The following is a 13498-nucleotide window of genomic DNA, read 5'->3' as shown; positions in this document are numbered from 1 at the left end:
AAATACTAAATTGTGGTCCAACTAGAATTTACACGCTGTGACATTTCTGGAGAGGTGCACTTCAGGCTTTCCTGTAGCCTGCACATACTACGCACCAGCTATGGCGTAGTTTCAATGCAGAAGTATATGTGCAAGTAATATTGCTCCTTAAACGTGGGGAAATGGCTTGTATGGTCAACCTAAGTAATGTCCTTCAGCTGGACCAGCACCAGTATTTCAAATGACTTCATGACCACAGACGTTTAGAGCCACAGGCCTATAGTCATTTAGTCCTGTAATTTTGTATTTCTGGGTTGCAAATGATAGATAGATAGATAGATAGATAGATAGATAGATAGATAGATAGATAGATAGATAGATAGATAGATAGATAGATAGATATGTAAATAAATATAAATGTATTAGTTCATTTTCTTTTTCCATTCCAGTTTGTTACGTACCAGTATTATTTATTTATTTATTTATTTGAGTAAAAAAAAAAAGTCACGGGCTCCCGTTGCCGGAAGTGGCGTCATTTCAGATCTGTTCCTGTAGTGGCGGGAATACGCGCTGCTCAGCGTTCGCACAGGCAATATGGATGTTGAAATGAAAGAGGCAGACGGTGAACAAAATCAAGCCGACGGACAGCCTAAAAAGGATGATACTGCACCAAAACCCTCAACAAATGCTTATGAACTACCATGGTACTGTTTGTGACTCGTAGTATTAGAATCACTTTAATGTCGCTAAAGGTAGCGAGCCTGTAGCTATGTTTACAGCAACTGAACGGCCAAGCTTGCGTTCCTCTGCATCTGCATGTTCGCGCGGATTAATACATGTTTTTGTTTTTAAATGTGTCATTATTACTAACAGGGTTGAAAAATACAGACCCCTGAAGCTGAATGAAATAGTTGGAAATGAGGAAACTGTCAGCAGACTGGAGGTCGGTATAACATACAGTAACGTTACATACTGATTAGTGTCTGATGTGGTCAGTATGACATGTTTTCTCTTTTGCCCTGTTATTGTCGAAGGTGTTTGCACGAGAAGGAAATGTGCCCAACATCATCATTGCTGTAAGTTAAAATATGCTTTCACACCCAGGTGCCAACTGAATTTACATATGATATGTCACTATGCACTAAAATGAAGATAATGTTTAGGGTCCTCCTGGCACTGGAAAAACCACCAGCATCTTGTGTTTGGCCCGAGCTCTTCTGGGTCCAGCTATGAAAGATGCTGTGCTTGAGCTCAATGCTTCAAATGACCGGTAAGAAACTTTAGCTGAGTGTTTTCAAACAAGTTTTCTGTACATCCAAGATTTTGGATGATCATATTAATGTCTGTTAATTAATGTTTAATTGTTTTTTATTAATTTTAGTGGAATTGATGTTGTGAGAAACAAAATCAAAATGTTTGCCCAGCAAAAGGTCACACTCCCTAAAGGTCGCCACAAGATCATAATCTTGGATGAGGCTGACAGGTAAGAGTAATCTTTTTTTTTTTAGGTTAATTTAAAAATAAATATACATTTTAAAGATTTTTGAACGGCTTCATGCAGCTATGTTTTTGTATTTCTAAAACAGCATGACAGATGGAGCCCAGCAGGCTCTCAGAAGAACCATGGAGATCTACTCTAAAACCACACGCTTTGCTCTGGCGTGTAATGCATCAGATAAAATCATAGGTGAGCGATGTGGCACATAAAACACAAAATGCTGTTCATAATAGATTGACATTGATGACAAGCTTCAAATGAACTAGAACACTGAAGTACATGCCAGCGTACAGCTAACACAGAAGTCTTTCAGTTTTTCTTCTCATTCGATTGCAGAGCCCATCCAGTCTCGCTGTGCAGTGCTGCGTTACAGCAAACTCAGAGACGACCAGATCATGATGCGTCTGACCGAGGTGGTAGAGAAGGAGAACTTACATGTCACCAATGACGGCCTAGAGGCCATCATCTTCACCGCTCAAGGGGACATGAGACAGGTCAGGTCAATAATTTTTTCCTCTTTTCATGTGTGAACAATAATAATAAAAGTAATTAACATTCTAGGTAAACAAAATAACATTAATATAAGTTATATATTATATGTTAATTAATTCATTTAATTTTAATCTTTAATATTATAGGTAAATCTTAAAATAAAATAATAAAAAAATAACATATTAGGTTGTTATTGTTACCTTGTTTTACAAGGTACAGTATTAATAATAACAACTTAATTTATATTTTTTATTTGTTTTTGATCATTTTTAACCTGCAATATTTATTTACTGTTGTAACATTTCACACAAATTTACATTTTAGGTAAACATTATTATTTATAAACATTTTAATAATTATGATTTACCTGCAGTGTTGAAACTTTATTATTATAATTAATTATTTATTTTTTGTAACTTTTTTTTTTTAATCTAGGCTCTGAATAACTTGCAGTCAACAAATTCTGGATTTGGTTACATCAACAGTGAAAATGTGTTCAAGGTACTTTTGGATGCATTTTATTTTTGTCTTTTTATTAATGCATTGTTGTTGATAATGTATTGGTGATAAAGGACCAACAGTATTGCTTCTGCAGGTGTGTGATGAGCCACATCCTCTGCTGGTTAAAAGCATGCTGGAGCACTGTGTCAACGCCAACATTGATGAAGCCTACAAGGTACCACTAAACATTTACCTTAGAAAATATTCAGGATCTCTTAAAAAAAATGACAGACAGAAGTGGTTTATCTTTCTACAGATCATTGAGCAGCTTTGGTCACTTGGATACTCACCAGAGGACATCATAGGAAACATCTTTAGAGTGTGCAAAACCTTTCAGATGGCAGAGTATTTGAAGCTGGAATATATTAAGGTGCGTATTGCCCTGGTAGTGTCTCCCTAAGCAGCATTTAAATTAGCTTTAAGCATTAAAAGTTTCATTTAGTAATGTATTTGTATATATTGCAATGATTATTATTATTGATAATTATAAACACTGTAATTATACTTTTGATTCCCCAGGAAATTGGCTACACACATATGAAAGTGGCAGAAGGGGTGAACTCTCTGTTACAGATGGCTGGACTGTTAGGTCGCCTGTGCAGCAAGACGGCTGCACCTGATGCAAGCTAAAAACAAGAGATGTTATCAAGTGATAACCTCAGCGTTCTTGGTCTCCAGACCCTGTACTTGTACTAATAATTGTAAAAATATGACAGATTGCAGTAATAAAAATTTACAAAATCCTTTAGTTGTTTGTGAGTGATGGCCTGTTTTTGGTGTCAAAGTACTTCAAAATGCAGCACAGTAGAACTAACTCCACTTAATGAGAGTTTGAGGCAGTTCAAACAGCTCAGTTTAACATGGACAATTAAGTCCATTTCAACAATGAATTTCCATGTTGTACCATACTGTATGTCAGAAATCATATAGCAGAACAAGTGACAGTTCTACAGGTTTCAACAGGTTCTAGGTTCTACAGGTTGCCTCTTGCCCTGATAGGTTTTTGTTTCGCTTATGATAAAAAGGTCAGGACACTCATCTGACTCATTTTTCACACCCTTATGAAACTGGCTTAAAATCTTCATTGAACAGCTCTTGATGTGTAGCCCCCATGTTTAGTGCCTTTGTTGTGCAAAATATTTTAGATGTCTTGTAGTAGTTTATAGCACTTGTTCATAGACTGTTAATTATATCATTGTTTATTGATCAAAAGACTATGCACATTCACACTCAATCTTAATTGATTACTTCAAAAGGTCAAGCAATACACTTTTTAACAATTTCATAACAGTAAATGGCACCAAGAACAAAATGTGAAAATCAAAAAACAAAAGCCATGTCTTACAATAGGCTCATGTATTCACTGTGTGATTTCATTCACGTAGTCTGGTTCATCTGAATAAAGAGGAAAGAAAAAAGTTATTGGTGTTGTCTCATGAATTAATCGTAAAGTGTTTTATCAGCATCATTGGTTTAATAATGAACATTTTACCATCCTCATATCTATTGTCCCAGTTTTCATAATTACAGCTATCTGCAAAACATTGTCAAACAATAATAAGCAAAGAAATTTTTTTCTAAAAACCATATTGAGTAAAAAAGGTTAAATCTCAAATTGTTTTTAATTGATTAAATATTAAAAATGAAGTATTAAAAAGAACGAATATATATATATATATATATATATATATATATATATATATAAACACCAAACCTGAGTCATGTTGCACTTCTGGTGTTGGAAAAACATTCTCGTATGTTCCTGTGTCCAAATTTGGATCCGTATCTGGGGAATGAATGAAGCATTTCATTAAAACAACTGCTTCAATCATTTTGTTCGTTTGTGCAGTGAATCACACATCTGTATACACTTTTTCAGTTTTGTGATTAGTGGCCTCTTTTTTTTTCATCTACAGTTTTCTGACATGTTTACAGGTTCTTTGGTGCTCAGTTTAAAATGTGTCACTTGACCTCAGTTTTCCTGTGAACAACTGAAGAGAGTGAACTGTGTGAAATGGTTGCATTAGACAATGACAATTACCAGCACACATTTACCTGTGTCGTCCTCGTTTGCATAAAGCAAATTTGGAATTGGGTCCCTATAAAAAAAAAAAAACATGTATGCCTATCAAATACACAATGTACAAATAATTTTGAGCAAGCTTAGCCTTCGTAAAATCTTAGACTTTTCAGAAAAACTTTGATTAGTATCTTGTAGACTTTTCCTCACAAAACCATGGGAAAAACAACACTCACACATATGTTGGTTCCAAGATGCCATTTCCTACAGCAGAAACAAAAACATGCATTACTAGGTTATAAGTTTGTATTTAAAAATGGCTTTCATTAAAAGTAATGTCTTATGATCGTAATAGCGATGAATCTTACCATCTGTAAGGTTTTGATAACTCCATTGGATGTTACCTGTTAAGAAACAGTCAAAATAACAAAAATAAATGAATAAACAAATACATTTTAGAAAAACACAGTTAACAGTTTAAAATCTCAAATTTGAAAATAAAAAAATCATACTATTCTCAGGCCTGTTCGTCGGTGATCGCCTGTGAAAATACAATTTATCACGTCTGTAACATTTCCTTAATTTTCATCTTTCTATCATGACTATTCAGCAAATACGGCAAATTAATATTGTTCAGTTAAACATTAGACTCTGAATGCTTTCAGTTATGTAGAGAAACATTTCCCCCCACCCAAAATATTAGATAAAGTATAAAGTGGACATGACTATAACACTAAATGAAAAAACAAGTATGTGCACTGACTACTGCAAAAAAAAAAAAAAAAACCTCACCTTGAGGTTGAAGGCATCTCGCTTTGGTTTGGTCTTAGCACTAAACAAAAAAACAAAAACAGACATGGTATGAATAAAGTCTCATTCTTGGCTAATGAAGAGCGCATTCTGAATCTCAGCTTTCCTCTGACAGAAAATGTGTGTAAAAGTGCTTTGTGATATTCTACAGATAAAACACTGACACTAAATATGTGTATAATGAGATGCGTTTTCCTCTTCAGAACGTGTTAAAAGTGGACATCGCTTACCTGCTGTATGTTTTCTGCTTTCAGCATATTCAGTGTCCTGATTGCTGAAAACAAAAAAATAATTATATATATATATATATATATATATATATATATATATATATATATATATATATACAGTACACACACACACACACACACTCACACATACAATTATTAACTAACATTATTAAATATATAAAACAGTTTTCTTACAAATCATCCTGGTCATACAGCTTATTGTCCTCTCGTTCCATAGCTCAAAATAAAATACAGCAACATTAGACGACAAAGACAAATATATGTATAGTGCACAATTAAGAGCAGAGAAAAACATTACTATTATTATTATTTTTTTTTTTTTTTGGAGCTGAAAGTATTGTAATGTCAGACTACTTACTAGATTTCTTTCCGCAGCACAGACAGAGCGCATAAACACAACCAAGGCAGGCCAGAGAAACAAAGGCAAGGAGTACTCCTTGCTGGCTTTGGACTTCAATCATGCCTTCAATAAAAAGATTTCCTTAGAAGACATAATTCTTTTAAGTCTAATTTGACACTTTCAGAGGTTTACAGATTTTTTTATATAGGCTATATAAAAAAAAATCAGCATATGAGAACACATTTCAAAGTTATCTGTTCACAACCGCAAATACAGCTCTCACCATTCTGACACAATGGCACAAAGTAATAGTGCACAAGATAACAAGATAACACATTTTTAGTGTGTAAGAATATTCGGCGTGATAGTGTTCGATGAAGCACTATTTGCCACATGTTGGAAAACTCTGTCTTTTTCATCAGAGACTAACTGAACCACAGGAAGCAAGTTGTGTAACTATCGAAAGTTTCTTTTTTTATGTTTTGATTTCTTTTGTTTTGTTTTAAATTGAAACCAGGTCATTTAATGACAAGAAATGCATGATGTCTGATAACATCAAAACCAGCTTCCCCCGTCTTACATGTTAAAAAGCAATTTTCTTCTAAGCAATTCAAACACGTCACGCAGTTTTCTATCAATCATAGAGTTGTATTATGAAGCGTATTAGTAGGTAATCTGTTACCTTTAGTGAGCTCAGGCCTCTCGCTCCATCTCCTCTCTGATGGAAATTGCTGAAGTCAAATGAAGGACTAATGAGAGCAGAATGAACCTGAGTGTTTCCTGTTTCAAACTGAATGTAACCACATCCGTGCAGCACCATGCTGGACACCAAGACGAGACCCCCACAAACCCACAGCAACACACAATACACAGAGGTGACAACTGCTGCTTCAAAGTCTGCTTGCTACATGTGTGTTCGAAATGTCAAGCCTTTGAAATGCAGCCTTTCATTAGCATTTGGTGACAAACTGTTGCAATCAGTATCATGTGGAACCTGGGGTTTATGTCTTCAGATGGAGCAGAATGTGATTTGAAGGAGAAAATTAAAGGCTGAGTCTTTCAGACAAACTCCTAGAGACTGGGTTTATAATGAGATAAAATACGTTGGAGGCTCTGTCGAAGCTGATGATGGCTAGTTAATGGTTGCAAGACGTAGTTTTTTAAATGACAGGATGATGTTTCATTATTTAGGGTTTATGACATTTGGCATCTGAGTCTGTAGGTGGTGCGTGGGTATGTTTTTTCCGCTTTTTAAGTGTTTTGTAAGATTGTTTTCTTACAACAACAATGGTGGAACAGTTGACAAGGACCTTCATTTTGATGCATACTTGTTATGCTAAGAGGGTTAAAACATTGTTATGATGCAATTCTATTAATGAAGAGTCGTGTTCGAGCTTATACTTTGGAACAGATCGTTATGTTTTTTTCTTTAGCCTACAACTTGAGATGTTTTTACGGCCTGTTTTACACCCTTTATGTCTTATGCTGGGTTTTATTGTTTTTATAATTTTTGCTAGTAGATTGGTCAACTGTTGCTGTTTTTATAAATAAAATTGAGATATGTTTGAAAAGAGTATATTTATTTAACAATAAAACATTATTTAATTTATGTTTATAAATATTTTAATTACATTTCACAATAAATTTCCATTTATTAACATTATGTAACTACATTAGTTAACAGAACTGACGATAAAAATAGTTTCTAAAGCATTTATGAATCTTATGTTAATTTCAAAGGGTACTAATCTATTATTCAGATTAAAGGTTGTATCTGCTTATATGATTTAAAGGACCTGAGCTAACCTTGAACTAGCAATGAACCTTATACAGTCTATGCAATGAACAGTCAAATTAACTAATGTTAATGTTAACAAAAAAATTATAAATACTGTAACAAATGTATTGCTCGGTTACTTAATGTTATCTGATGCATTTATTAACATTAACTAAAGGAACGTTATTGTAAAAATAATATGTGAATTTTATACACTTTGCATATACTGTATGTGACCTCACCACAATATTAGTCATTTGCATGGTTATATTTGTACATTGTATGGAAAATGATTGAATTTTTCTTTTATGCCAAAAATCATTAGGATATTAAGTAAAGATCATGTTCCATGAAGATATTTTGTAAATTTCCTACCATAAATATATCAAAACTTCATTTTTGTTTAGTAATATGCATTACTAAGAACTTCATTTTGACAACTTTAAAGGCGATCTTATCAAGATTTTTTTTCGCACCCTCAGATTCCAGTTATTTGGCCAAATATTGTCATTTCATAACAAATCATACATCAATGGGGATCTTATTTATTCAGCTTTCAGGTGATGTATAAACCTCAGTTTTACAACATTTACCCTTATGACCGGTTTTGTGGTCCATGGTCACATATTAAATTTTTTTTACAGACACACTTTATTATTATTATCATTCTATTATGTAAATTGAAATTATCATTATCGGAACTTACATGTTATTGATATTATTACATGGAAAGATTGAAGTCCACTGTGGTTTTCCTCAGTAATAACCATGAATGGAATTTTTTTTTATTATTATTGTAGCAGGAAGTGTTGCGTGGAAATACAGACAATTTGATCTGGTGGTGAATTAGTACAGAATTTGGAGACTCATCGAACATAATGTCAAAACTTATGTGAGGTGTTCTTCATGAAGTTTTCTCGCCGCCTCATGTGGAAGCTCAGCATTCTGTTGTGGCTTGAAGAGTGGAGGCTGTGAATCTTCAGTAAACAGTGGAGGACACTGAGTGAAAACAATGGAAAGTGTGACTACACGCCAGCGTGACATTTCACTGCAAAATATTACTTCTTGAACGTCATTTTTTACCATTTGTGTTCTGATTCACTGATGAACAGCAAGTTAGTGGGACTACAAATTGCTTTTCTATTTTCATTATCACTGTATTATCAGCAAGTAAAAATTAAGTGAAAAGATGTACTTAAAAGATTACATATTCCAAGTGTACTTATTTATAATATAATATAATTACCATAAATATTAAAATTTATTTTATATTATTGTTATTCTTATTATATTATTTAATTAGTGACTGACACTAAAACAGAACCATAAATATGTCTTACTCATCTTTTATTCTTTGTTTCAAAATGTTTATAATCTTCATGAACTTTCATTTCATTTGCAGCTTTACATTAGATTTAAAATCCCAGTTTTTGGCCTCGGATTGGAGCGAACAGTTAACATGTGAACATGTATGAAAACATTCATGAATACTTACAGGCACTGCTGTTCAGGCTGGAGGACATGTAACTGCTCCCTGCACCTCCTCCAAAGCCCAGACCTCCACTGAGTCCCAGTCCTAGACCCCCAAGACCACCTCCTAGGCCTCCCCCCAGCCCAAATCCACCTCCAAGACCTCCTCCCAGGCCTGAGGCACCTCCACCAAAGCCTGCACCCCCTGCACCCATGCCTAGACCTCCTCCTCCTCCGACCACAGTCTTAGACATGTGCACGGTGACGCCACCTCCAGATTTCATTCTGGTCAACAAGACAGATACAATGTGATTGTTGAGTGAACAAAATCTCATCCACTTATGTTAAACAATCTAACCTGTTCTCTTCACTGTCCAGGAGTTTCTTATAGGCTGTGATTTCAACATCCAGCGACATCTTGCTGGCGAGAAGCACCTGATATTCTTGACCATAATGAGTAATTTGCTAAAGAAGAGAAAAACCCATTTAGATTCTAAATCTGAGTGATAACCTAGGTCATGTCATTGTTTTATTCAGTAAAAATAACTTGGTGCTTGTTAGTTTTTTATCATTTGGTCTCAATTAATTTACGTATTTACCTTCCTGAGATCATCAAGTTGGGACTTAAGACTAAGAACCTGATCCTGGTATGTTTCTGAGTGGGAGCTGGAGTGAACTTCTGCCTCCTCCACCTGAGACTCCAACTGCAAGTTCTGTCAATGGAAAGGACATGGAATATTCACAAGAACTTTTTATCTAGGGGGTTTTAACCCTTTGTGACAGCATAGTAAGTGCTTACCAGAGATTTGAGCCTCTCGATCTCTCTCTGCACAGAGTCAATCTGTAGTTTGTAAACTCTGAGCTCGTCCGTGGCTGAGGTGAGTGTTTGAGATGTGGGCTGAGAGGATACAGACATCATGGAGAGCTATAGAGCCAAATAAAAAAAGAAAAGAGGTCACGGGTTGACCTTAGCCTAGCCTAAAGCATGCTACAAACCTGCGATACAAGGACTCGCCACTTGGGGGAGCCAGTTAGTAAAAGACGAACTGAGTTTCATCTTGAACTGGTACAAGAATACATTAGATTAGACTAATATTATTCATTAGGAACGTTTTGTATAAAGTACATATTAGTATTTTTGGCATCACGTTACAACTAGGTTCTATATGTTAAAACTGCACTAGATAAATGAAGATTGAGCACATTTTCTCTGTAATAATCTTAATTTATAGAAATATTCTTTTTTTTATAATGTAATATCATAATTGCATTTTATAAAACACAATCTGGATATATGTTAATAAATAAAATAAAATTAGAATAATAAAATAAAATGATATTGTATTAAATTACATCTCAGTTAATACATTGATTCGAACCACAAAACAAATATATTTTTTATGTTAATGATTTATTTAGAACCAAATTATGAAAATATTTATATACTACATACAGTACACACAATTTAAATGAGATATATGATATAATTTAAAAACTGTGTGTGTATATATATATATATATATATATATATATATAATTTATAAATATAATTTAATATAATTATATTAATAAATATGATAAAATAAATATATTTATAATACATGAAATACATTCAAATAAAAAAAAATGTTTTAACCTTATTACAAAATATTACAGTACCTAGTATTTTAAATACTAAATCCTATTAAAGAGCAGAGGTTTCTTACACTGTCCTGCACTGAGAGGAGGGCGTCCTGCTTGCTGTGTTGAGCCAGGACTTCATAGTGAGCTTTGACTTCAGTCAGTGCTGAGGTCAGATCCTGTGCCTGGGCTGCGTTATCCACTGAGATAGACACTGCTGACTTCACACCACCAGTCACAATGTTCCTCACCTCTTTCACTTTCTAACACACATGCAGATACACAAGCACAAGCTTAGGCCACTGGGAAATTAATGATCCATTTTAACACTGCTGAAATAAACGGAGGCACAGACTCACAGCATCATACACCTGTTTGGACAGAGCAATCTGATCCTCCAAACCACTGATGCTGGTTTGCAACTCAAAGATGGAAAGGTAGAGATTATCCACTTCCTAATAGAGGAGATTTCGTGAGAGGCATACATTTGTAAGCCATAAAGTACTGTCCTGATGATGTGTGTTTCGTACCTCTTTCAGCGCAGTCCAGTCAAGCTCCAGAGTTTTGGTTTGAGCAGTTTCCTCATCATACCTGAGAAAATAAAGAAGGAGAGAATATGCAGGTACATCAGTAACTGTCCTCTTGTCTCGTCCTTTCTTACCCAAAGGTCATATTTTACCTGTGACAATCACCTAAGCAGGTGGTCAGAGATATAAAGACCAATTTGAAAAAGTTTAAAAGCCTTCACATACTCATTTGCGCAATTACTTTGGCAATACAGATGAGGACTATTCATGTCGAGTATTAAAATCAAACCACAAAGTGCCAATAAGAAGGCAGAACTAATATCGCTGAGCAGCAGTTAAGTGGAATATGTACTCAAATGTAATGAAAAATCTTATTGAAAGATAAAGCCGATTCCAAAATTAGCTTTAATGTCATGTAATCAATGAAGTTTCTTTGATGCAATATTTCAATGAAGCTTTCAAAAGTTTGTGGTTGGTACTATTTTTTCATGGTTTTGAAAGAAGTGTCCAACAAATATACAGTAAGAACAGTAATATTGTGAAAGATTATTAAAGATTATTTCAGCAGTCATAACGTAAGTCTGATGTGTCACATGATCCTTCAAAATCATTCTAATATGCTCTGATTTGGTGCTCTCAACATTATGCATTCTGTCTGAATAAAGTCCTAATTACTTAAAAAATGTAACGGACCCCTAACTTGTGAATGGTAGAGTATAATTTTCATTAATATATATTTTTTTAATTCTTGAAAGTACGTTTCTTCAGATTCTGGGGACTCACCTGGCCTGAACATCCTCAATAATGCCTTTATAGTGTTCAATCTCAGCAATGATGGCCTCTTTAGTAGCAGTGAGGCTGTCGATCTGGGATTTATATGTTCCAATGGCAGAGGTCAGAAGGATGGAAGTGCTAGCAGGTCCACCCTGCTCTGGGTTAGTAAACATGGAAATTTTGGCTTTTAGTACTGCGTTGTGCTGCTCCAGAGACCTGGCCTGTGAAACGACAAAGTAATAGTCATTAGAACTAATTTGTAAAAGTCTTTTCTAATTACTGACCATATGTTTATCTGACATAGCTTGTTATTTGTAAAAATGCTTGTAAATAAACCCACATTTTACCCACCTTATCAATGAAAGATGCAAATTTATCATTGAGGGCCTGCAGCTCCTCCTTCTCTTTCAAGCGTGTGACCTGCACCATGTCCAGTGATGGGAGTGTTGGGTCAATGCTTGGCATTGGACCGGCACCTGCGTCCACTGTAGTGGTAGAGCTGAAGAAGGATGGGTTGAAACCATAGCCTCCGATTTTAAAGACTCGGCCCCCTAGACGGGCTCTCAGTGGAGCCATACCAGCCCTGATCCCCGCTGCTCTGGCTCCACCGGCACCCAAACCGAGGCCTCCACCAAGAGCGAGAGCACCTCCGCCGAGACCCAGTCCAGCTCCCGCACCAGCTCCAGCTCCAGCCCCAAAACCTCCTCCCAGGCCGAGACTGGCTCCTGCTCCACCCCCTCTCACAAAGCCGAGCGAACGGGAAAGAGTCGAGCTAACGCCTCCACCGCCCCTGGCTCCGGAGAACAGACGGTTGCCTCCATAGGTGGCTCCAAATCTGACGGCTCCCCCACTGATACGCAAGCTTGACTCTGTCATATCTGCACTCAGAGCTGGGGTCCAGGTCTTTGCCAAGGAGTCCTGGTGCTCAGTCAGGATGCCTCGATCACACTTTGTTCTTTAAATACACAGCTCCTTGAAGGGCCGCCCAGAAAGGTTCGCTGTTGTCAGTCAAAGTCATATGTCCAGGTGGAAACACAGGCAAGCGTCCCCCCTGAAGGCACTGATGAAGGTAATTTAACAGCCTTGGTATGTGGGATTGAGAGAAATACAAACCCTGCAGCAACTTTGTGCACATTTAAAGAGAGTATGACTGAATTTATATTTATGTATAGTCTCATTAAAATTATTGTCATCAATGTTGAAAACAGTTGTGCTGCTCAATATTTTTATGGAAACTGATAATTTTTTTTCAGGATTCTTTGATAGAAACTTGAAAAGATCAGGATTTCCTGTGCAACATTAAAAACATCTTTACTGTCACTTTTGATCCGTTTCATGCAACCTATAATGCAAGAGCGCATTGTATGATTGACATTTTGATATTTTTCATATTCGTGTTTAGTCTTATTCAAGCGTGCATGTGAGATAAACCATGAATT

The 13498-nt window shown here is 35.6% G+C and overlaps 2 protein-coding genes across 2 annotated transcripts; one reads left to right on the top strand and one right to left on the bottom strand.

Moving 5' to 3' along the window:
* The first annotated feature begins 518 nt into the window (after positions 1-518).
* rfc2 (replication factor C (activator 1) 2) lies at positions 519-3218 on the top strand. The gene is made up of 11 exons (XM_059525586.1): positions 519-683; positions 853-922; positions 1014-1055; positions 1143-1249; positions 1361-1462; positions 1566-1666; positions 1814-1971; positions 2405-2470; positions 2565-2645; positions 2727-2840; positions 2990-3218. Exons 1-11 carry the CDS (start codon positions 574-576, stop codon positions 3098-3100), a joined length of 1062 nt encoding a protein of 353 aa, XP_059381569.1. The 5' UTR covers positions 519-573; the 3' UTR covers positions 3101-3218.
* A 5320-nt stretch (positions 3219-8538) lies between these two features.
* si:dkey-183i3.5 (uncharacterized protein LOC566445 homolog) lies at positions 8539-13009 on the bottom strand. Its single transcript, XM_059525584.1, has 10 exons — positions 12411-13009; positions 12069-12280; positions 11289-11349; positions 11118-11213; positions 10845-11021; positions 9938-10063; positions 9738-9851; positions 9497-9603; positions 9164-9423; positions 8539-8667 (listed from the first exon to the last, which is right to left on the bottom strand). Exons 1-10 carry the CDS (start codon positions 12933-12935, stop codon positions 8648-8650), a joined length of 1698 nt encoding a protein of 565 aa, XP_059381567.1. The 5' UTR covers positions 12936-13009; the 3' UTR covers positions 8539-8647.
* Positions 13010-13498: the final 489 nt, after the last annotated feature.

This window comes from Carassius carassius, chromosome 36 (assembly GCF_963082965.1).
Source record: "Carassius carassius chromosome 36, fCarCar2.1, whole genome shotgun sequence".
NCBI classification, from domain to species: Eukaryota; Metazoa; Chordata; class Actinopteri; order Cypriniformes; family Cyprinidae; genus Carassius; species Carassius carassius.
Note: the sequence above shows the minus strand (reverse complement) of the source record. Positions and strands in the feature narration are given on the sequence as shown.